Source organism: Mya arenaria, chromosome 5 (assembly GCF_026914265.1).
Source record: "Mya arenaria isolate MELC-2E11 chromosome 5, ASM2691426v1".
In the NCBI taxonomy this organism is placed as follows: Eukaryota; Metazoa; Mollusca; class Bivalvia; order Myida; family Myidae; genus Mya; species Mya arenaria.
In genome coordinates, this window is record NC_069126.1 from 40314464 (window position 1) to 40338719 (window position 24256).

Genomic DNA, 24256 nt, shown 5'->3' on the forward strand with positions numbered 1-24256 from the left:
ATTTATTTTCCAATCTAGCACAATCGATTTCTTTTCCGTTTTTCCGTTTTTCATTCCGTAGTTTTCTTTTAGAAACATTGTAGATCTCTTTTATTTCCTGGATAGCTTTTGTCAAACATTTATATTCAGGTTCGTCTATTGTACCTTTAATCTTATTTGACTCCATTTTAGAACTCATATTAATGCGTTTAATTGTTAACAAAAGAAATCCTAAACGAATTATACTCCTCAATATTTATTGTCTCTTTAAAATTGTCCCTTTGCGGTCTTTCAATTATTTGTAAGTTGCCGATTCCAAAACCAATGTTTAAAATGATTGCATCAGATTTCACAAATGACATTGCGATATCCGATAACTTCAAAGCCCCAAGGTTAAAATGTTATCGTTTTTGCACGCTTTTTGCACACGTGCTATTAAATAATCAATATAACCGTTCTTAAAATAAGCCATTTCATAGAATTGATATATACTTACTAATATTAAGGAAGTTTAATTAAAGTTTATTTTAATTTCATGTAGGCCTACATATTTAAAGAAATAAGCCAATATATGTCATGAAAACAAACAAGTATTGTCAGGACCTATGTCCACGTGCTATAAAATGTATGGATACTGGTTAGCTTTTAACTGGTTAACAAGAGTCATTGTATTAATCAAAGATGTCTCACAAGAAGAAAACTGACATTTATATTCTTTTAGTAAAATATATACATAACGGAAAAACAATTCAGATGACCATGTGGGATGTTTACTATGGAACACCCAATGCCAAATGAAAAACGTGTAACAAGGCACAAATGATTATTTCCTATTTTGCTTTATGAAAACTTAATTATGACCTTTAAATAAAGCGCTGGTAAAACTACACAAGTTTTACAAAAGCAATAATTACGAATAAAATATTCTTAACAAAACGCTAATTTAGTGGATCCATTTGACGCCAAAATTAAACAAAAATTAAAAGGCAGCCTTAAGTCTTAAGTTAAGTCGCATTTGTAATTAAAACAAATGTATTAAAATACGTGTCCTTATTGATGAATGTTATTAACCAACTCTTGAATGTAGAATATTGCATAAACTAGGCATATCAATGGCATATCGGTTGGTCCCTGTTAATTGCACTATACTGATGGAGTATTCAAAAGCACGAGGCCAGTACTTTATGCGTGTATCACGGAGCCAACAAGTGTATTGATATAGAGATATTTCAAAATAGTATTAATATGAAGTACAACTTCTATACGTACAAGTACAAGTACAGGTACACACCGTGTTTCGCATCTTTTGTACTGTCAGTGAGTTGATAGCATTGCTACTGTGATCTATTTAGCTACTGCATGACATATGACATGATTCTAAAATCCAACGCCGACCTTGTTTTGCAACGTTCGGTCGACGCAAAGACTCTTCAAATAGTATGCAGTCAATAAATTGATTCAAAGAGGTTATGAAACGCACTCAGCCAACATTATGGCAGTGTTGAGCACTCAGCCAATATTATGGCAGTGTTGAGCACTCAGCCAATATTATGGCAGTGTTGCGCACTCAGCCAACATTATGGCAGTTTTGTGCTCCTAACCAACATGCATTATGGCAGTTTTGATGTATGCAACCAACAAAATGGCAGTTCTGGTGAACTGAACCAAGTATTGGCAGTTTTGGTGAACTCAACCAACATTTTGAAAGTTTTGGGTGCCTTACCCAATATTGTGGCAGTTTTGTAGTACCAGTTGCATGAATTATGGAGAAGAATATGTAGATATAATAAACTGCCTTGCATTTTGAACATTTACCTGGAATTGTCATTAATTAGAGCCTTATCAATTCTAAGAACTGCAGACTCATATTCAACCAAATGTTCAATGCATGTCTCAAATCCAAGCCATGTTTGATTTTATCATGTCTGGTCAAAATCTAGGCTCTGCTTCAAGGTTAAGCAACATCAGACGGGAGCAAACATTTTTACAAATTTTAAAAACATTTGGTAAACGGTGTCATCTCTGATGGCTGTATAGTGTTAACAAATTCTGATTTGATATTTATTTAACATGTATAGTGAAAAAGTAGGTCATTTTTTTCACGTAAAATAATACTTTTTCTACCAACCTCTGCGAGCTGTATGCCTGCCTGCTTTATTACTCGAAACCAAAATACGCACCTCGAGACATAAACGCAACTGCCGCTTTGCCCAGTGACTTGGTCAATCACTGCTCGAGAATGAGCTGTCCGGGCACTTTGGGTTGGAAGTCGAAACATTATACTACCGTGGACAGATCTCGTCTAGACTTTTTCAGCAGTATCAGGTAATAATTTTGTTTTGCTTTTTTATTTTCCAGGGAAGGTTCAACAAGGGCGAAAAAGTAAACCGAGGTGGGCCAGGAAATGGTTGTCTGACCTTAGAAGAGAAAGCTATGGTCATCATAGCACTCTAATAAATGAGCCAAAGACAGAATATTAAAATGCCTTCTACAACTTCACAATGCTTCCCAGAGGCCTTCCTGCAGAAGAGAGGACACATGGTAAAAACATATATTCCTCCTGGTCTCAAGATGTCCAATAGTCTATGGCACCTGGTCAGCGGTGTCAATTATCTTGCTATTATTAATGTTTCTTTTACCTCAGAGTTGCTCTGAACACAGTCTCCTTCATCATTAATGAAGTAAGCGATGTAATCAAAGCCTTGTTTGTTGCTGAGTTGATTCAGTGCCCTATTACAACTGTGCAGTTTGATGAAAAGAGATGGCAAATTCCACACTTCCGTGGTGCTGCGGATTGCAAGCATGTGGCTGTCACCTGTACTCGGAATACTGGCTCTGTGTGCGAGTTTTCTCCATTGTCTTCATGGCCCTGGTCGACGCTAGCTATAAATTCATTAGGTTTGATTTCGACTCTGATAGTATTAGCATCGATGCCATTATCTAAAATGGGTCAGAACTGAAAGATGGTCCGGAGAGTCCGATCAACATATTTAATCTCCCTGAAGTAAAGCCACTACATGATAGTGACGTTCCTGTCCCTTACTTCATAAACTACACCCTTACCCCCATCCATTTTACGGTTTTCGAGTTCTTTACTTCAGCTGTCGTTACTCACGCATGGTGACTGATACTATATTGTAATTGTATTGTAATAATCCTTATGGCGGATCTCGGGCCATGCTGTACCAAACCGACAACAAAACCATTTAGTTACGTGTCACTCAAAGCATGGGGGTGGAGAAGTGAATAAACTAAGCTGATAGGCATCTTAGATCTGAGATCTAGCATTGTTCAATCACCAATTGTTATGTAAATGACACGCCTGATGGATCCGAATCTCACCAGACCACAGTTGCCATTCTCTTGTTGACGCAAGGTCGGAAAGGACCACTCACAGTTTGTTATTCTTAAGTTTTACCTCCAAATATTATGAATTAACAATTACAGTTAATTACAATTAACAATTCTGTCGAAGGAGCAAGGCGGCATTGTAATTACTGTGTACCGAACACGAAAATGCTTCGCATGCAATTCTTAACATGTGATCCGTAAATATTTGGATTTAAAGACCACGCTTGGGTTTGATTTTCTTTGAGGCCGTCGGGGTAAAATCAAAGTCATTTAATTGTTGTGTGAATTTCCTGGGAAGTTTGTATACAGGTCTTTCCTAGAGTCGTTTCACTGTTGGTCTCGCGATATCTCGTAATGATGTGTTCACTGCCAGATCAATGACCTACATGTTTTTTTGTCGAAAAACCATCAGAAATACTTAAACGTTTGATAAATCATTGAAAACTTAATTGTAATGTTAACACATTCGTATACCTAACTGTTTTGGTGTGACCAACAATTATTTGACAAGAACAACCCCTGCTCGTTTTTTTAGGTTAAAATCTATTAATGTTGATTTTTTCTCATAATAGTAGTAATGCAGTTATGATAGAGTCCTATGGCCCCTCCATGTATATGAATTTATAAGATATCTAGATTTATTTATCATAAATCCACACGCAATACATATCGCAAAATATGGTATTCCGTATTTCACTCCAGTGCAATTAAGTCGTATTCCACTCTTGTTACGTCACTTCATAAATGACATTTATAATGAAAACATGTGGCTTTTAAGTGATCTATCCAGTAATGTTTATACTTAAAGGGTTATTAGTACTACGTTTTGATACTGAATGTTGTATTCGAATCTCGTGGATTTTTGCAGATTTTGATTTCACTCGGCTTGCGCCTCGAGATATCCGAATCTGCAAAAATCCACTCAAGTTGAATACAACCTCCCGGATCAAAACGCAGTACAAATAACCGTATTGTGTTACCCTGATAAATTAAATCGGTGTGCTTTCATTGTTTCCATGTTGTTATTTAAATGCCTATGTTATAAAATGTTAGAAGTGTTAATTATATCAAGTAACTAAGCAGTTACTTAAATTTTATTATCACCTTAAGTACCACAGAATCCGAGATCAGTATACTACAAAGTCATACAGTTTAAAAAGATATTTGGTAGATGTAATAACAACGAATTTATCTTGGAGCAATTTTATTCTACTGTTATTGTTTTGCACAAAAGAAAATGCTCGAAAATTGAATATATTTATGAGAAGATGTTGGCATTTGCTTTGTCAATGTTCAGTGCAAGTTCGTATTTGTTTGATTGTCACAAGAAATCACAAACATTCTGACAAAGCAAAGCGTAAAATCAAGTTTAATGAATAGCCAAACAGTACAAATTCACGCAAAATGTAATAATAACAAAACGAATACAGCAAATACATAATATGTAACAACCTATGAAGTCAAGGCAAACTAACCAGGGATATGTGAAAACACCATGAACAGTTAACTCTTTATCATCAAACTTTATGTACGGTTTTCTAGTGTCGAATTATGTACATCAATGTATAATTGTCAAACAACAATGGCATGGGCTCTCACACAATAAACATATTTAAATTCATAGTTGGTAAACAATTACTATTTACCGGTTTAACAACTGATTTCGTTACTTAATTTAAACAACGAGTAATGGAAATTTAAGTAAGGTCAAAATACTAGATTACTAAATACTAATCAGATTTACGGGTGCTCTCAGACAAAAAGGGCTATCCAATATCAAAGACAAACTGTTGACCCTAAAATGATCGCTGGGTATATAGTTAACGGGAGATCCCTACGTCATCCAAACTGACAAAGGGCAGCCGAATCGATGACAGCACAATGTCGGACCGCTGACCATTTACCTAAGGATCTCCCTGACAGAACAGATGGACCGGTAGGGCGGCACACACAGGTATCAACCGGGCAGTAAGGTAACAACGATAAGAATACAACTTCAAAACATTAAATCAATCAATAAAGAAGCGGCTAAAATATAAATGATTTTTACATGAGAAGTTTGGATAAATACTGTTTATCTAATCAGAAGATGTTGAAATAGTTATACTGAATGAGCTTTGTTGAAGGACCAAAACAAAAATAATTAAACAAAAATCATTTTTATTGTTCTTTGAGTTTCAATATTTAGCTAGCATAATACACAGCCGTTGCAACATGGTGTACATGGAGTTGAGCAAATTTTGCGAAAGAAAATCTAATAAGATTTTCAATGCATTTTTATTTCGGAAATGTCTTTATACAAAATGAATAATCAATACTAGACAATCAACAATGTATTGTGGCTTTGTGGTGATTGCAACTTTTTAACCCCCTCCCCCACCCGATATTTGCATTTTTGTTACCAGGGAATTTAAACCACTATATTTCATAAAGTTATTGAACATTTTTCTTATTTAAAAATATATCGCAAAGAACCCACAAAACACTGTTAATTAAGTAGCCTTGTGCATTTTTTTTTAAAAAAGGATAGTTATATTGTCAACAGACTTTTTCTGAAAAAGAAATTCAAATGCCCCTTTTAACCAAATCTGATAAAAACTTTTTCGTTAAATTAAGTCAACTCCATATTACCCCAAAACATGTTGCGATGGATTTATGTTCGACTGCTGAAAATGAACTGTAGATTTTCAAACATATATATATATATATATATGTTTGAAAATATGTCTTTTGATGTATGCATATTGTATTCACACACTCTAAATATGTATGTTATTTTGTGGAACTAATCTACAGTACTGATATACATTAACATAATATTATATATATATAGCTATTTTAATTTTCATGCACATTAGACGTTTGTATCCAGTTCTCTAATAAAACATTTATCAACTTGTCTCCTTTTGATTTTAAACATTCTTACACCGAACATATAGATATATGTTTTAAAAAGAAATTTTAAGGTAGTCAAATATGTAAGAAAGGATTGAAAATTCGATTATCGTAACTCATTTCACTCTACATTAAAATGCAGCTTTCAAAACACGAAACTATTTTGTGCACATAAACTTTGTTTATTTGAGCATAAATGATAAACTGTAAAATAACTGCAGTGAGGCAGAATAAGTCTTAGTAATTATTTGTCGAATCCTGGGGACAAATACAAGTAGACCTAGTGAATTCGTATGGTTTATAATGCTCACATTGGTTGATGTGATAAATGTCCATCTTTGCATTTTTATGCTCTTTTTGTCTTGGCAATTCTTTAGTTGTATGAGTATTTGCTCTTTTGTCAACGATCTCGTTGCTGTCTAATTTTTTTAAGGAACGTATTTCCAGATGTCGTCTCTTTTCTCTGCCCGTAATGACCTCCTTCCCGACCCTTTTTATACGTTGTTCAGGAATAATGCTTTCCAAGAACAAGATCACGGAGAGACGTTCTAATTTCCAATATCGATCGTGAGTATGTTTGTTTTCAACGTTTCCAACCAGTTCCGAGCATGTTGTTCCCATCATAGCAATCAGAGCATTCAGAATGATTATAGTTATCATGACGATGTACATTATAAAGATTGCGATGCATATTCCGGGGTGTCTAGTATCGTAAAAATCTGGCGGGTCACCTATTCCAGCTATCAGAGTTATCAATGAGATCAATGTTCTGCCAAAGGTGCAATACTCTTTTTTATCTGTAACAGGCGAACCCTGAATTGCCATAAACATCGCCGTCCCGAATCCAAGAATTACAAGGAGAAATACGAGTATAAACCGAAGAACATCGCCGAAAATCACCTTTTGAAGAAGAACGCCAAAGAAACTGAAATACTTGGAAATTCTCAGGAAGAAAATAACAAACAGCCATCCAATAATCACTGAGATGTATAAACAGTACTGTTCGTATTTGAAATCTGAATTTATCCCGACCCCCAATGCAAAACAACAATCTAAAATTAGACTGATTGAAAAAAGCGCCATTAAGACTCTGTAGGATGCATTACTGTAGGGATTCGGTATTATTTTTTTTCCCCATTTCTTTATGGTTTGCAAAATTCCCTTCTCATTTGTTTTCGATCTGATTCCTTTTCTTTTGCAAGGAATGCCAAATTTGATCCTTTTTCCAATTTCGGGCGAAAGGTAAAGAACCCCCCAAACGAGGGTAATGAATGCAAAAACTGTAACATAATTATTACTAAAGACTTTTTTCCTGAACAAAGGGCTGGCAACGACACTGAAATTCTTACCGTCATTGGGATTCTGTTTCGATCTTTCAATTGCATAACACGTGAGGAAGCTCATGAATACTAAGTGAAAAATAAACCAAATATATACAATCCACCGGTAGCATTTCCATTTCTCCTCAATAATTTTGCTGACCTGGGGTGTACGGATGAATGGGAACGCCTGCGAAGGGTGAATTTGGAAAAGGAACTGCAGGATGAATCCTGAATCTGCAGAAGGGTAACAAACATCTTTTGGTACGACAGGGTCCAAGTCCGTGATATCATACGTCTTAATGTCGTTCAGTCCATCGTTGCCTTGTTCAATAAAGTACGGCTGAAATAAAGAGTATTGTTCTGTTTAGATTAGTTTTAATGCGTATATCCAAAGTCTCCAGTAGGGAATGAAATCTTGCTGTTTTATTTTTAAAACCCCCCAGATACCAATGACCAGTAAAATTGAGTGAATGCGACCTAAATGAATACAGGTTTGTCTTCAGATTTACACAAGTTATTACTGTTAACAACGGTATATCATGAAGTCATTATGAACTATAGTACAGAATGTAAAAAAAAAAAATTGAAACGCCTAACCTTGAAGACTAACAAGTATAAGACGTTTAATTTTATTGCAGGAGTTTATTCCCTTCTAGCAATTGTTAGCATCATAACAGTACAATATTGCATATTTGCTTTCAATACAAATTAAATGGCGCGAACAATTGAGAGCTCAAATCTAAAGCTCAAAGTCATATATGTATATATATATATATAAACAAAGCAAATCAAAACCATAAAACTACAATCAGATGAAATAGTGTTCATTTTTAATTGATTGTGCTGTTTAACGCAGAAGAGGGAACGAACACTTTTTAAAAGTCTAACGAAGAATCATAATATAAGTAAATTGGAACATGAAGTGATTAAATTACTGTTTTGAGTTACCAGAAAGACCATTGTTAACTAGTTCTTAACTTAATCGGTTTAAACGTTTGCCAGATAAAACACTTTTTCTATCGGGATATAACCACTTTAACCCATGAAACGCTTGAATGGTTTACTGAAGATAGTGCGAACTTAAGTACGATTTTGGTCTATAATGGTCAATTATGAACTTAATTGCATACTTGTTTCATGAAACAAGCGCTACTACGTATTCTAGCTTAGGGTTTTCATGCAAAGATTTAATAATGACAGCATTTGAAGCAGATGTGTAATAAAGCAAAGATAATGACATTGCCTAAATAATGCTCAATAAGTAATACACAACCATGTACGGTATTAAATTTACAATCTACCAAACACCTCTATTCGCTGGCCATAAGTAATCTGACCTAGAAGCAAACGAATCAATGCTTACCTCCGAGTTGTAAATCATCTCAAATGTTTTACATAGACCAAACTTTGTCGCTAGCTCTAACGGGTTCAGGCCCGAATCGTTTTTCCAACTCCAGAGTGAGCCGGGTTTCAGTTTTTTCGACGTTTCTTTGGTTGATTCTTCTTGTTTGGTTGTGTCAGCAGGTTTCATTTCTTTGGACGTGTCTTTTGTTGGGTATTTATTTTGTTTACTTTTATCTTCAGACATCGGTACCTTCGATGGTTCTTTGTTTGTGTATTCTTGTTTGGTTTGATCTGCATGTTTAAGTTCGTTCGAGGTGTCTTTGGCTGGATTGTTTCCCAGTTTGGTCGTATCGGTAGATTTTGATCCCTTTAAGGAGTCATTGGTTGTTTCTGCATTTTCACCAACAACGGCTTCGGTTTCTTTCCGTGTTGTTTCGTCTTTAGTCATGACCAATCTTAGGAATTCGATGACTTCGTCTTCTTTGTTCGGATAGTAGTCCGCATACCTGGTGAAATATCATAAGTAGCACTTTGCCAAGAATAAGGTTATTTGCAACATATACAGCTTCTCAAATATTTATTTTGTTGTGTTTTTTCTTAACAATTTTAAGCGTACGTTTAATAATGATTCTTCATAAAATAAATCAGATATACATTTCTATTACCTAGACCCATTCGTATTAAAGCTGTCAACAGTATACCCGAGTAATTAAGAGAGTCATTTGAAATATTTGCAATACGGTACTGAATGAACTTTAATGGGTTTTTTTTGCATGTACTTCACTTACAAAATGCTTTGTTTGTAATCGGCGTTTCCATTTCAAAAAAACTTAAAAAATGACCTATAGTTGAGACTGAAAATGCATACAAGAGCAGAAAAATACGCAAACAGACAGATCTTGTAAAGTGTTTAATCTAATGTCCCCTAAAATCATATAAGCAATATGACTTTTACAGAGCGGGAGTGGAGTTTATATTCGTTTTGGCTATTTTGTTAACTTTTACATACCCATTACCTTTGAGAATAGAGAACATTATTATGTTTTGAAAGCATTTGATTTTTACTATTTGCCATGTAACCATAACTTTAATAATGATGTTACAGAAAATCAAGGATGACCTAAAAACAACTCCGAATACATTGCCTTATTTTTTTTACAAAACTTTATATTCCTTATGTAACAAAAGCAAACAGTGATGTAAATTACATGCAAGGCATTTTCTATCACAGTGTGGTATTTCTACATATAACCTTAAGTGTGAAAACTAGTGGCATATATGTACCTTTTGATGAAGTTGATGTTATTCTTTAGCGAAAAATCAAGTATACAATAATCATTTTATATGGTATTATCGAAATGAGATATAAAGAACGATTTTCATTTTTCCATTGTAATACCGAAATGTCATATAATCAACGCATGTTCAAAATTTCATTGTTTAATATATCGAACTGTATTATTCTTAACGCATGATCATTTTTACATTGCAAAATTGAAATGTTTCCCAATCAGCGGATGATATTTCTACATAATAAATCTAAAGGTTACCTAATAAGCGCATGGTATATATCGTCTTTCGTTGAGTTTGTTTCATACAAATCCGCCCCTTCATTCAGCAAAAATTCAAACATTTCTGAAAGAAAAAAGACAACAAAATTACTTTGTATTGAAAGGTGAATAATATTGTAGTGAATACGGATTGAGATGTATACGATATCCTGAGATTTGTGTATAAATATGTACTATTGTGTTCACGAGGTCAAGTCGATTTGATTTTCAATGAAAACAAAACTCCCGTTTGCATTTTGTAACAGCTCTAATTACAAGTGTTATTTGACTGTTCGTTAGCTTTGAACAATGTTATCTCGTTATAAGGAGGAACAGCTTGTTCGACGCTTGAATTGAAAACAAAAGTTCATTTGTTAAGGTTTCAGTTTTTAAATACCTTTGTTAAACGACAAGGCAGCAGTGAACAAAGGCAATTCCCCGAGCATCACAGTTTCCTCAAAGTTGCTCCCTGTCGCGAATTCTCGGAATAATTCCTCTTTATCAGCGCGCCCAACCTTATCAAGCATTTTTTTGGCTAGCTCGAGGTTATTTTTGCAGACTGCCAGGTGGAAGGCGGTGTGGCCTTTGTATTCTTCGTCCTTACGTGGAAGACTGATCAGCTTTGGGAATCTTTCAATCAAGCTCTCAAAGAATGGCCCCAACAGTGGGACGTAATTCTCGATGGCAATGTAAAGAATATTTGTATACTTCTCTTTTGTAGATGTCTCATTTACAATTCCGACCAAAATATTTTCATCTTTTTTCAAATCATCTAGCAATGAGACAATAGATTCCACCTTTTTTCTACATTCCTCTCCGTTTTTTTCATGACGATTGATGATCTCTTTTATATCCATGATAATTGTTTCCAAAGTATTTTTTTGTTGTTCTGTTACTTCATCTACAAGCACAATTGTCTCCATTTTAAAGTTGTTAATGCGTTTAGTTTTAAAAAGTAAAATCTTTTCCTCTACAAATGATACTCTTCAAAATATATTGTCTCTTAAAATTTGTCATTCCACGGTTTTACAATTCTTCGTGAGTTGACTTTCCCGAAGCCAATGTCTAAAATGATTGCATAAACTACTATATTTCACAAACTGTCATTGCCAAATCCGATAATAGCAAATCTCCAAGGCTAAACTGTTATTGTATTTGTGCGCTATTGACACAATAATCAATGGCACAGTACATAAATAGAATTTAAATATAATTTGATAATAAGGAAGTTTATTTAAACAGTATTTCAATAGCATGTAGGCGTACAGATATGAAGAAATAAGCCAATATATGATATTGAAATAAACATTTTAAAGTCTTGTCAGGACCTATGTCCACATATTATAAAATGTACGGTCAAATGGTTAGCTTTTCACTGTTTAACTTAACGCAGGGACTCTCACTCCCAACTAAGATGTACCACAATAGTTTAAATATTCCAAAAAGGATAAACAAATGTCAAAAACAATGGTTCTTATGAAGGATATCGAGTTTACTTCAAAAGAGCATAAAACACAGTATTTCTACCTTATAAGACTATAGTAGACCACAGTAAATCTTTTAGCATTCACCAATCATTTAATATTTTTTGCTATTAGATTCACGGTCACAATTTGTTATCAGTAGTTAATATTTTCCATAAATGCATTATTTAGTAAGTTGTTTAAGGTTTATCAGTCAAAATTTATGTTTTTCATACATTGTATATATTGATTTTGAATAAGAGTGTCAGCATTTGAAGCAGTTGTGTAATAAAGCAAAGATAATAGCATTGAATAAATAATTATCAATAAGTAATACACAACAATGTATGCTATTATGTTTATTATTTATCAAACTCCTCTGTTCGATAGTCATAGGTAATCTAACCTAGAAGCAAACGAATCAATGCTTACCTCCGATTTGTAAATCATACCAAATATTTGAAAAAGCCCAAAAGTTGTCGCTAGCTTTAACGGATTCAGGCCCGAATTGTTTCTCCAACTCCAGAGTATGCCGGGTTTCAGTTCCTTCGACGTGTCTTTGGTTGATTCTTCTTGTTTTGTTGAGTCAGCAGGCTTCATTTCTTTCGCCGTGTCTTTTGTTGGGTATTTATTTTGTTTAGTTTTATCTTCAATCATCGGTATATTCAATGGTTCTTTGTTTGTGTATTCTTGTGCGGTTTGATATGCATGCTTAAGTCCGTCCGATGTGTCTTTGGTTGGGTCGTTTCCCAGTTTGGTTGTATCGGTAGATTTCGATCCCTTTAGGGAGTCATTGGTTGTTTCTGCATTTTCACCAACAGCAGCTTTGGTTTCTTTCCGTGTTGTTTCGTCTTAAATCTTGACCAATCTTAGGAATTCGATGACTTCGTCTTCTTTGTTCGGATACTAGTCAGCATACCTGGTAAATTATCATAAGTAGCACATAGCCAAGCATAAGGTTATTTGCAACATACACAGCTTCTCAAATTATTATTTTGTGGTGTATGTCCTTAACAATATTTAGCGTAAACTTAATAATGATTCTTCGTAAAATAAATCATATATATTTCTATTTCCTAGACCCATTCGCATTAAAACTGTCAACTGTATACCCATGTAATTAAAAGCGTCATTTGGAAAATTTGCAATATGGTACTAAATGAGCTTATAATGGTTGTTTTTTTTCGCATGTACTGCACTTACAAAATGCTTTGTTTGGAATCGGCCTTCCCATTTCTTAAAAAAAAACTTAAAAGATGACCGTTGAGACTGAAAATGCATACTCCAAGAGTAGAAAAAGACGCAAACTGACTGTTCTTTTAAAGTGTTTTACCGTGTGTCCCGCAAAATCATATGTCACAAAACATATTACCTTAAGTATTGAATATATGGGCATATATGTACCTTTTGATGAATTTGATGAAGAACTTTTGCGAAAAATCAATTACACAATACTCAGTTTACATGGTATTATCGAAATGCATATAATGAACGATTTTCATTTTTCCATTGTAATACCGAAATGTCAACTTATAAACGCATGCTCAATATTTAACTGTTTAAAGCCCTTCCACACTGCAAAAGTGGGTGGGGAAGGTCGGAAATTAAAACGGTTCAAAAGATTATGTTTTATTTAGTTTGGAGGAACGATACTTTTTAGAGTAAAACATACTTTTTTGGTGACATGTTTCACTGAGCTTGTTTCTGTAGTTTTTCACATAAGAATTGGGATAGTAAGGAGTTGAACACATTTTACAAAAGAAGATTTTATCAGATTTTGGATCAAAAAGCATTCACATTCTTTCGGAAAAGGCTGTCGCCATTTTTACTTTGTTTTAGTGCTCCAGACTACCTAATCAACAATGTCTTGAGAGTTCTTGATGATATATTTTCAAATAAGATAGATATTTAAAAAATAATGAATAATAGTGGATGAAATTCATTTCCGGGTTACAAAAATGCAAATATCTAAATAGCTGCAATAATCACAAAGCCTCAAGACACTATTGATTGGGTAGTTTCGATAATTTTGACAAATAAACATATTCATTTTGTTATAAAACATTTCCGGGAAAACGTAAATCTTTTTGATTGGAAATCTGAAAAAATCTTCTTTCGTAAAAACTGCTCAACTCCTAATTTCAGCTTTACATGTTGGAGCGGATACATGAATAAAGCTGGTATAAATATTGAACCTCAAAATTAAATATTTTTTTTTAGATTTTTTAAACATTTTAAATTTTGATCCTTCATACGACGTTTGCATTGTGGCCGGCCCTTAATCAAGCCAAATGAATTATATATACTTCACCAATGATCAGTTTTACATTGCAAAATTGAAATGTTACCTAATCAGCACATGGTATATATTGTCTTTCTTTGAGTTTGTTTTATACAAATCCGTCCCTTCTTCCAGCATATATTCAAACATTTCTAAAATAAAAACAAAAACAAAATTACCCTGTATTTAAAGGACGATAATAGTGTAGTATAGTGTAGTGAACACGGATTGAAATATCTACGATATCCTTAGCCTTGTGTATACAAACGTACTTATTGTGTTCACGAGCTTAAATCAATTTGATATTTAAAGAAAACAAAAATCCCCGTATTGCATTTTTGTAATAGCTCTATCAGATGTAATTTGACTGCTTGGTAGCTTTGTAAAATGTTATAACGCTATAATGAGGAACATACCTTTTGACTCCAAAATTGAAAACAAAAGTTCATTTTTTTAAGGATTCAGTTTTTAATACCTTTGTTTAACGACAAGGCAGCAGTAAACAGAGGCAAATCTCCGAGCATCACAGTTTGCTTAAAGTTGCTCCCTGTCGCGAATTTTCTGAATTATTTCCTTTTTTCATCGGGCTCAATTTCATCAAGCATTGTTTTGGCTAGCTCGAGGTCATTTTTGCAGACTGGCAGGTGGAAGGCGGTGTGGTCTTTGTATTCTTCGTCCTTACGTGGAAGACATATCAGCTCTGGAAATCATTTAATCAAGCTCTCGAAGAAATTATCTAACTGTAGGGCGTAATTCTCGAGGGCCATGTAAAGAATATTTGTTATGCTCCCTGTCGACATTCTCTGAATAATTCCTCTTTATTAACCTTATCAAGCATATTTTGGCGAACTCTTGGTTATTTTTGCAGACTGCAGGTGGAGGGCGGTGTGGCCTTTGTATTCTTCGTCCTTTCGTGGAAGACAAATCAGCTTTGGGTATCTTTCAATCAAGCTCTCCAAGAATGTCCCCAATAGTGGGACGTAATTCTCGATGGCAATGTAAAGAATATTTGTATACTCCTTTTTTTGCAGATGTCTTACTTACAATCTTGACAAGAACGTTTCCATCTATTTTCATATGTTTTAGTAATGCGTTTATCTATTCCACTTTCGTTTTTATTGTTTTCTCATTCAGTAATGATTGCTCCGAAAGGTTGTAGATTTCTTTTATTTCCTTGATAGTTGTATCTAAAAAACATTTACCTTTAAGTTCGTTTTTATCTACAATAACATCTGTCTTCTTTTTAGAATTCATATTGATGCATTTGATTCTTAACAAAGAGTCCTCAACGAATTATACTGCTCAATATGTATTGTCTCTTATTTTTCCCCTTTTGCGGGCTTTCAATTTATCGTTAGTTGCCTATTCCGAAACCAATGTTTGAAATGATTGCATCAACTATTAGATTTCACAAAATGAAATTGCAAAATCCGATAATAGAAAAAACTCCAAGGTTAAAATGTTATCGTATTTGCGCGCTATCGACACACTAATCCATGGCGCAGTACTTCAAGTAAATCAAGCCAGTTCATAGACTTAATGTATAATAAATTAATCACTAATAATAAGGAAGTATTATTAATAATATTTTAATTTCATCTATGCCTACAGATATAAAGAAATAAGCCAATATATGCTATGGAAACAAACAAACTTGAGAGGACCTATGTCCACGTATTATAAAATGTATGGAAAATGGTTAGCTTTTCACTTCATATAAACCATTGTATTCATCTAAGTTGTCTAACAAGAAAACGTTCTAACATTTAAATTCTTCCAAAATAATTTTAAAACACCGGAAAGACAATACAAATCATGGTCGTAAATTCACTATGGAACACCATATTCTAAATGAGGAACGTTTAACAAGGCACCAATTGTTATTCTTTTTTTTTGATTTATGAAAACTACTATATGACCTTTAAATATAGCGCATGTTAAATAACACACGTTCTACAAAAGAAATAATTACAATACGAAAACAAATATTCTTAACAAAGCGCTATTTTAGTTCATCCATTTCACGCCAAAATAAAGCAAAATATACAAGGCATCCTCAGTAGCATTTGTAATAAGGTTTAATTAAAAAAAGTGTTCTACATCTTTATTTATGAATGTTATTAAACAACTCTTGAATGTAGAATATTGCCCAAACTTGGCAAATTAGTGGCACATCGGCTTGTCCCTGTTATTTGCACTATACTGATGGAATGTCCAAAGGCACGAGGCCAGTACTTTATGTGTGTATCACGGAGCCAACAAGTGTATTGATATTGAGAGATTTTACACGGTATTAATATCAAGAACTACTTCTATACGTACAAGTACAGGTACACACCGTGTTACCCATCTTGTCTACCGTCAGTGAGTTGATAGAACTGTTATTGTGATCGTTTCGGTATTGTTTGACATATTTCATGATTCTTGAATCCAATGAAACACTGCATGCATGTTTAGACGTGGACTACACTTTTTATGCTCTTCATCATCGAGATAATCATTGAACCTGTAATGCATGTCAGCCAAAGTTGGGTAGTTTTGGGCGTAATCTTTCAAACGAGTACTCAATAGCGCATTTCATAGATAACAAGTGTTCAAGCACGCGGGTATCACAAGGAAAATGTATAATCGTCTGATAGTAGAATTACGTTGGAGTCCAACAGCATCGTTCGTTCATACGTGTACCGAGACTAAAATACAGCTAATGTTTTTACAATAGTTCTATCTGGTCTTTATTCATATCTTCGAAAACAAACAGTCGCAAGGAAATCCAGAAGAAGTAGTTATCCAATCGTCTGGGCTGTGAACCAGACGGTCATGCAGTGAAAGTGTATGTTAATCGACAAGCGTCGACTTCAACTCCAGGAGTCAGTGCTGAATAATGTAAGAGAAGGATCCTCAAAGATGGAATGCATTACCAAGAAAGAAACAGCAAACTTATACACGTATGTATATCCCCGGTAGGACACAATAGTCTTATACCCAAATGCATGGTCTTGGCATGTCCCTGTAGTTTTCAATGTATTTCTGTCATGAGTATCATTATCATGTCGGTTTAACAAACACTCGGACAAAACAAACTATAAAACCAATTTTAGTTCAAGGTCTAACTGTACATGGTCACACAATATGTAATAATAACAAAACGAGTAAAGCAATTACATCTTGTAACGAACTACATAATTAAGGCAAAATAGCCAGGGCTATGGGAAAACACCATGCACACAGAGTTGAACGATTGGCGGTTTATCATCAAACTTTATGAATACTATTTTCGTCGAATCATGCTCATCAAACACATGTTCAATTATTCAACAATAGTAGATGGGACTTTCACGTCTTCTAAATTACAATCCACCGATAAAACAGTTTGATATAAATGTTAAGAATGGCAACTTCAAAACATAAAATCAAGCATTTACAGTGTGGCTTAAATATAAAATATTATTATAGGCCTAGTTTGGATTAATAATGTTCATCTAATTATGCAGATGATAAAAAAAATATACTTAACAATTCGAATTCATTCAAGACGTGTATGTGAGGTGGGTGGAGATCACCCCTTGCATGTACCTAGTAACATAAATAAAACGTTTGGGCTTGGTTTTTATAGACATGACCTTAGGTAAGTGGAAATGTAAATTATCAATTTATTTAAGAAATATTACACACTACTGAGGTTTAATAATATGATATTATAAGGACCGGCCAGTGAAACTAAAGTGAATATGGACCGAGGCGTTTGCCGAGGTCCATTCTCCTTCGTGGGCTTTCTGGCAGATCCTTATTATTCCATATGACCCGAAGGGGTTTGTAAATATTTCTTTTATTATACCGAACACTTTATGTTAACATTCAATAGTTTTAAAGCACTTTAGATGTGTTTTATTGAACAAAGCTAATAATGTTTACTAGCGAAAATGTTTGGACGTTTTGAAAATAGCAAGCCGCACTTACCAGTTGTATGACGTCAGTGGTCCATATTACATTTTTCGCGAGGTCCGGACCGGCCAAAATATGATATTGCCCGCTGGCGTCATAAAACTGGTTTTTATCAAAATACAGTGATAAACGGACCGATCGACATTATATACAAAGAAAGAACATATTTATGTAAGGTATAATATAACAAAATAGTACATGTATATTATTTTAAAGTATTTCATTACTGTAGATTTACAAAATAATATCAAGCAAAGGTCCCAGTGAACAAAATGTATAATAAAAGGGTGAATACAAAAAAAATCAAAAAGCATAATGACAAACACAAAATGTAATGCATAATGTAATTTTGATTTTAAACATTCTAGCAACGAACTTATAGCTACGAGTTCAAAAAATTAAGGCAGAACAAATGTGAGAAACGATTTAGCATTCGTTCATTGTAACTCATTTTCACTCTCTATTTCGTGCACATAAACTATGTTTTTCGAGCAAAAATAATAAACTGTATAATATCTGCAGTGTGGCAAAATAAGTATTAGCAACTACTTATCGAATCTTGGGACAAGTAGAAGTAGACCTAGTGATTTCGTATGGTTTGTAATGCTCACATTGGTTGATGTGATAAATGTCCATCCTTGCATTTTGATGCTTTTTTATCTTGGCAAATCTTTAGCTGTGTGTGTAAATGCTCTCTCATCAACTATCTCCTTGAGGTCTAAATCTTTAAAGGAATGTTGTTCCAGATGTCGTCTCTTTTTTCTGCCCGTATTGATCGTCTTCCCTCTTTATCAATTGTTCAGGGAAAATGGTTTCGAAGAACAATATAACGGAGAGACGTTCTAATTTCCAATATCGATCGTGCGTATGTTTGTTTCCTACATTTCCAACCAGTTCCAAGCAAGTTGTTCCCATCATAGCGACCAGAGCGTTCAGAATGATTACACTGGTCATGCCGATGTAAATTAAAACGATGGGGACGCATATTCCGGGGCGTCTAGTATCGTAAAAACTTGGCAAGTCTCCTAATCCATCTATCAGTGTTAAGATCGAAATCAAGGTTTTGCAAAAGGTGGAATATTCTGGAACATTTGCAGCAGGCGAGCCCTGAATGGCCATAAACATCGCCTAGGAGAAATACGAGTATAAACCGAATAACATCGCCGAAAATCACTCTTTGCAGAAGAACGCCAAAGAAACTGGAATACTTGAAAACTCCCAGGAAGAATATGACAAACATCAATCCAATAATGACTGAGATCAATAAGCAGTACTGTTCGTATTCTAAATCTGAATTTATCCCGACCATCAATGCAAAACATCTATCTAAAATTAGACTAATTGAAAATAACGCCACCAGACCTCTGTAGGATCCATTACTGTAGGCATTTAGTTTTGTGGCTTTGGCCTATTTACATATGGTATGTAAATATGATATACATGTGTTATTGTCCATTCCCGTATAGATTGTAAATATGGTAAACATATGCATACTCTTCGATCTGATTCCTTTTCTTTTCTAGCTTCGGTTTGATCCATTTTCTTTCGCAAGCTTCGATCCGATTCCTTTTCTTTGCAAGCTTCGATCTGTTTCCTTTTCTTTTGCAAGCTTTCAGCTGATTCATTTCCGTGTGCCAGCTTCGATCTGATTCCTTTTTTGATCACTTTTCCAATTTCTGGCAAAGTGTAAAGAACTCCCAAAATGAGGGTAATGAAAGCAAAACAGGGCTGGCATCGACATCGATATCCTTCTCATCATTGGTATTCTGTTCCGATCTTATAGTTGCATACCACGTGAGAAAGCTCATGAATATCACGTCCAGATTGAACCAAATATAGACAAGAATCCGGTAGTATTTCCATTTCTCCTCAATAATTTTGGTGACCTGAGGCGTACGGATGAATGGGAATGCCTGCGAAGGGTGAATTTGGTAAAGGAACTGCAGGATTGATCCTGAATCTGCAGAAAGGTAATAAGCATCGCTTGGTACAACAGGGCCCAAGTCCGTGATATCATACGTCTTAATGTCGTTCAGTCCATCGTTTCCTTGTTTAATTAAGTACGGCTGAAATAAAGAGTATGATTTGCTCAGATTAGTTGTTATGCGTATAAACATAGTCGCCAATTGGAAACGAAATCTTGTTGTTTTATTTAAAATAAACAAAACAAACAGATATCATATGACCAGTAACACTGAGTGAATGTGACCGGAAAGAATGCATGTTTGTCTTCAAATTTACACAAGATGTTATTGGTAAAGATGTTATATAAAAATCTAAAAATTACTCCCAAATAAGATGTACAACAATAAATACAACTGTTTTAATTTACCGTAAAGGATGAATACATATCGGAAACAATGGTTATTATGAAAGATACCGCGTCTGCATAATGATAACAAGCATTTTTTTGGTACCACACGGTCCAAGTCCATGATATCATACGTTTTAATGTCGTTCAGTCCATCGTTTCCTTGTTAAATAAAATACGGACGAAATGAAGGGAATGTTCTGATTAGTGTTGATGCATAGTACCAAAGTCGAAAGGGCGGAATGAAATCCTGTTTTTTTTTTCATTTAAATGAAATTGTTAAAGGCTGTAGGTGTGACAAGCATGTTTTAACCTTTTTACAATTGTTTTCACAGGCAATAAAAATCAAATCAAGAAAATATTTTGAGTGACTCCAAACTGTAAAGGATAACTGCTTGTTATACCCTAAAGATTGGGTAATGTCACTGGATGAAGTTTAATACAATTTTCTAGATTCACGACGGAAACTGGTAAACCTTTATGCACTAGGATATATGAGCATTGCATTATTTCCAGTGTAATGTTATTTAAATGAAACTCGATATTGCATGAGAACGTTCTGTCTGTTTGTAGTAGGGAATGTTACGCATGGTCTAGTCATCACATATACATGTCTGCCTAATCATATTTAATTATCTATTCACATCGGTTCCCCACCAAACTTTATTTGAGATTGTTTGGCTTGCATTCGAATTCACAACAATAAAGTGGTCCATAAATGTTTAAAACCTCAAAACACCATACGCCCCACTATAAAATCACGGCGCATTTACAAGACAAGTTACAAGTAAAAAACATTATTTGACGATATCTGATTTCGATGTGCGGTACTAAAATCTGTAGGCGTGCGGCATGCAGTATAAAAAGGTGTCATATGACCAGTTTTTTTACGACTAAAGAATATGAAATGTCCTAAAAGTTTTTTTGGTTAAAACGATGATCCCTATTTATGAAATATAGCACATAATGTCAATGCATAATAATTAAGGTTAACAGGAAATAATTTCATTAAAATGAGTTCATTTCCTTCTTGCGTTTGTTTGCATAACAACACAAACACAATCTGAAAGGCAACATTTGGATAGTTGCAATAGCGCATAATTATTATCGGTCAAAACACTAGCGCAAGCAATAAAATGACCATAAACGCTAGCACGTTGTATGGAATTTACTCGCGGGCATATCTGCGTTCATACAGCATAAACACAAGAAAAAAATGTCAACACTTATATTTACATTTTTTTTAATAATAATTCAATCATTATTATTTAAAACATGCAGTATCTTCTGCAATGGAGTTTTTGTTCTTAAAGAAATGTAACCTACGACTAACGTTTGTATACTCAAATAGCTGATTTTTATAACATCATATGGCATTGGTTTAATGACGTCGCGCTTATCCAATCGGAGCGCAATATTGAAAACAATGACGTCATAACTCCTTGCCTGTTGAACAATATGAAGGTTTTATCTTTACAAAGAACTAGGCGAGTGTTCATATGTCAAATTAAAGCTGAAAGTCTGAAATATATGAACACACAATTGATTTCCCATGAAACTACATTTCAGATAAAATCGTGGCTCTTTTTTAATTGAATATATGCAGTTCATATGCGGAAATATGAAGGAACACTAAAGAGACGATAATTTAAATACTCGAAGGAAGTAAATAACTATTTCGAAGTGACTAGAAAGATTATTGTTCGGCTATAAAAACATATTCCCCTAAGTTTGCAACAACCAATTTACCGTATCTGTCAAAGGTTTTTCAATATTTAACTATTTTCCATCGGACTGTGCTTAAATTTCATCCACGATTTTCAATGTAAACCGTGAAACTCTCGAATGAGGATGATGTATATAAGACCAAGGTTGTCATGCCAAGAATTATCAATGTCAGTCAATAAGAAAAGTATCACATTTTATGGCATTATGTGTTAAATCTGTCAAACGTTTACCTTTCTGATCGCTGGCCATTATCAATCAAACCTAGGATCAAACGGATCAGTGCTTACCTCCGAATTGTAAATCATCCCAAGTATTTTACAAAGACAATATTTTGTCGCTAGTTCGAAAGAACTCAGACCCGAATTGTTTCTCTTTACTTATGTGAAAAACTACAGAAACAAGCTCAGTAGCAAAAGAGTTTAAACATAAACCCGGTTTAATGACACTGGGTAAACGCCAAAGACATAGAACACAAGACACATACCCAAGAGAATACCAGGCTCCGGTTCTGTCGAGTGCAGTAAATCAAAGGTGACCTGAAAACCTCTCTCATGGTACATAAAGTGTGAAAAATAAGGTCAGATATATACATTTGTTTTAGATTGGTGTCGTAATTTAGCCAAAAAACACAGTTATAAATGTTCATAAATATACATTAAATGTGTTCTTTAACTAAAACATGCTCATTTACCCATGGAAATATCTTAATGTGAACTAAATGAATGATAATTTCAACAATGCAATATCAACATGTTACCTTATTAGCGCATGGTATATGTAGTAATAGCATTAACATGTGGATTTCGACTGCTCATTATGTTTATTAAACATCATATAGTTATATCACCATTATTATTTGTTCTTACGCGGAAGAGATATCAGCGCTGGGTATCTTTCACTCAAATTACTTCATAGATTTTTGAGACTTTCCAGTGATGGGTCTATCGGTTTTTCTTTGTTTGTTTCCACATTTGTGTCCTTTGTTTTCCCTTTCGCTAATGGTTTATTGTTTATCCGTGTTGGTCTTGTCTTTTAACATAATTCGCGTACATCCCTTTAATACCCCGATTGCTGTATTGATAGCTTTATCCGTATCCTTATCTACATCTGCCTTCATTTTAGAGTTCTTGTTGATGCGTTTAATTCGAAACAAAACTTTTCATCTACACACGACGCCCCACGGTGTGTATTAAAAAATGTCCCTTTGCGGTGTTTCAATTTGTCGTACTTTGCCTATTCCAAATGTACAAAGCCAATATTCAAAATGATCGCACAAACTATTATATTTCGCATCAATACCATTGCACAATCCAATAATAGCACAACTACAATGTTGAAACAATAGCTAAACGACAAAGTAAAGACGTAATCGTTTTTGTACAATTATAGAATAATCAATGGCAAAAAACTTTCATAAACCAGTATTGCTTTTTCAAGTCCACTCAGATTGGCCGTACTGTATTGAGTTAGTATCACTGAAATGAGCATTTCCAATCCAAGTTCATTGTTTAACTTGTGATAAAACAGGTTACCATTTATTGATGACTTTTTCATGTAAAGCCATTATACTGGGCTATTTAATAAAGACAAAAGGTCTTTACCAGTCATTTACTGCTCATATTTGTCTACTTCTAATTTTAATGTAGATGAAAAATAAAATGTATTTACAAGCCAATATTTTAAAATGGGAATGTCTACTGATATAAAAATAGTAGTTCAGGCTTTTCAGAAACACAATTTTAATTAATACCAATTTTTATAGTAGTGTCAACCCAGTGATCAATTTCATGTGTATTTGATTATTTGCTCAGGGCCATTTAGGGTTCACACTTAGAGTATTACTAATATATAATGATTGTATAAGCAATATGCATAGCCCATGTTTTTTTAGATTGACCGATGAGAAATAAATATTAAACAAATCAGGGTAAAAAATATTTCATTCCACTCTCTATAATATGTGTTTATCTATATTATTTTGAAGTTTCAAATTTAAAAAGCAATTATTAAAATTTAAACTTGGACTCTGTATCAAATAACAATGTTTAAGATTTGATAGACTTTGCGCAATTAAATAATATTTTATTTTG

General features: G+C 34.1%; 1 protein-coding gene across 1 annotated transcript; it reads right to left on the minus strand.

Annotated features, from left to right (window-relative positions):
• Window positions 1-4523: 4523 nt before the first annotated feature.
• Window positions 4524-11582, minus strand: LOC128233387 (uncharacterized). Its single transcript, XM_052947041.1, has 4 exons — window positions 10839-11582; window positions 10442-10526; window positions 8911-9397; window positions 4524-7887 (listed from the first exon to the last, which is right to left on the minus strand). The coding sequence occupies exons 1-4, from the start codon at window positions 11362-11364 to the stop codon at window positions 6463-6465; spliced, it is 2523 nt and encodes an 840-aa protein (XP_052803001.1). The 5' UTR covers window positions 11365-11582; the 3' UTR covers window positions 4524-6462.
• Window positions 11583-24256: the final 12674 nt, after the last annotated feature.

What these genes read in the sequence shown, in the direction of transcription:
- LOC128233387 (XM_052947041.1), bottom strand. Translation starts at nt 11,364, where the DNA reads ATGGAGACAATTGTGCTTGTAGATGAAGTAACAGAACAACAAAAAAAT. An exon ending in TGCCTTGTCGTTTAACAAAG is followed by an intron (nt 10,527 to 10,838) that starts GTATTTAAAAAC and finishes TTTTTCTTTCAG; the next exon opens with AAATGTTTGAATTTTTGCTG. An exon ending in ATATACCATGCGCTTATTAG is followed by an intron (nt 9,398 to 10,441) that starts GTAACCTTTAGA and finishes ATATTTCACCAG; the next exon opens with GTATGCGGACTACTATCCGA.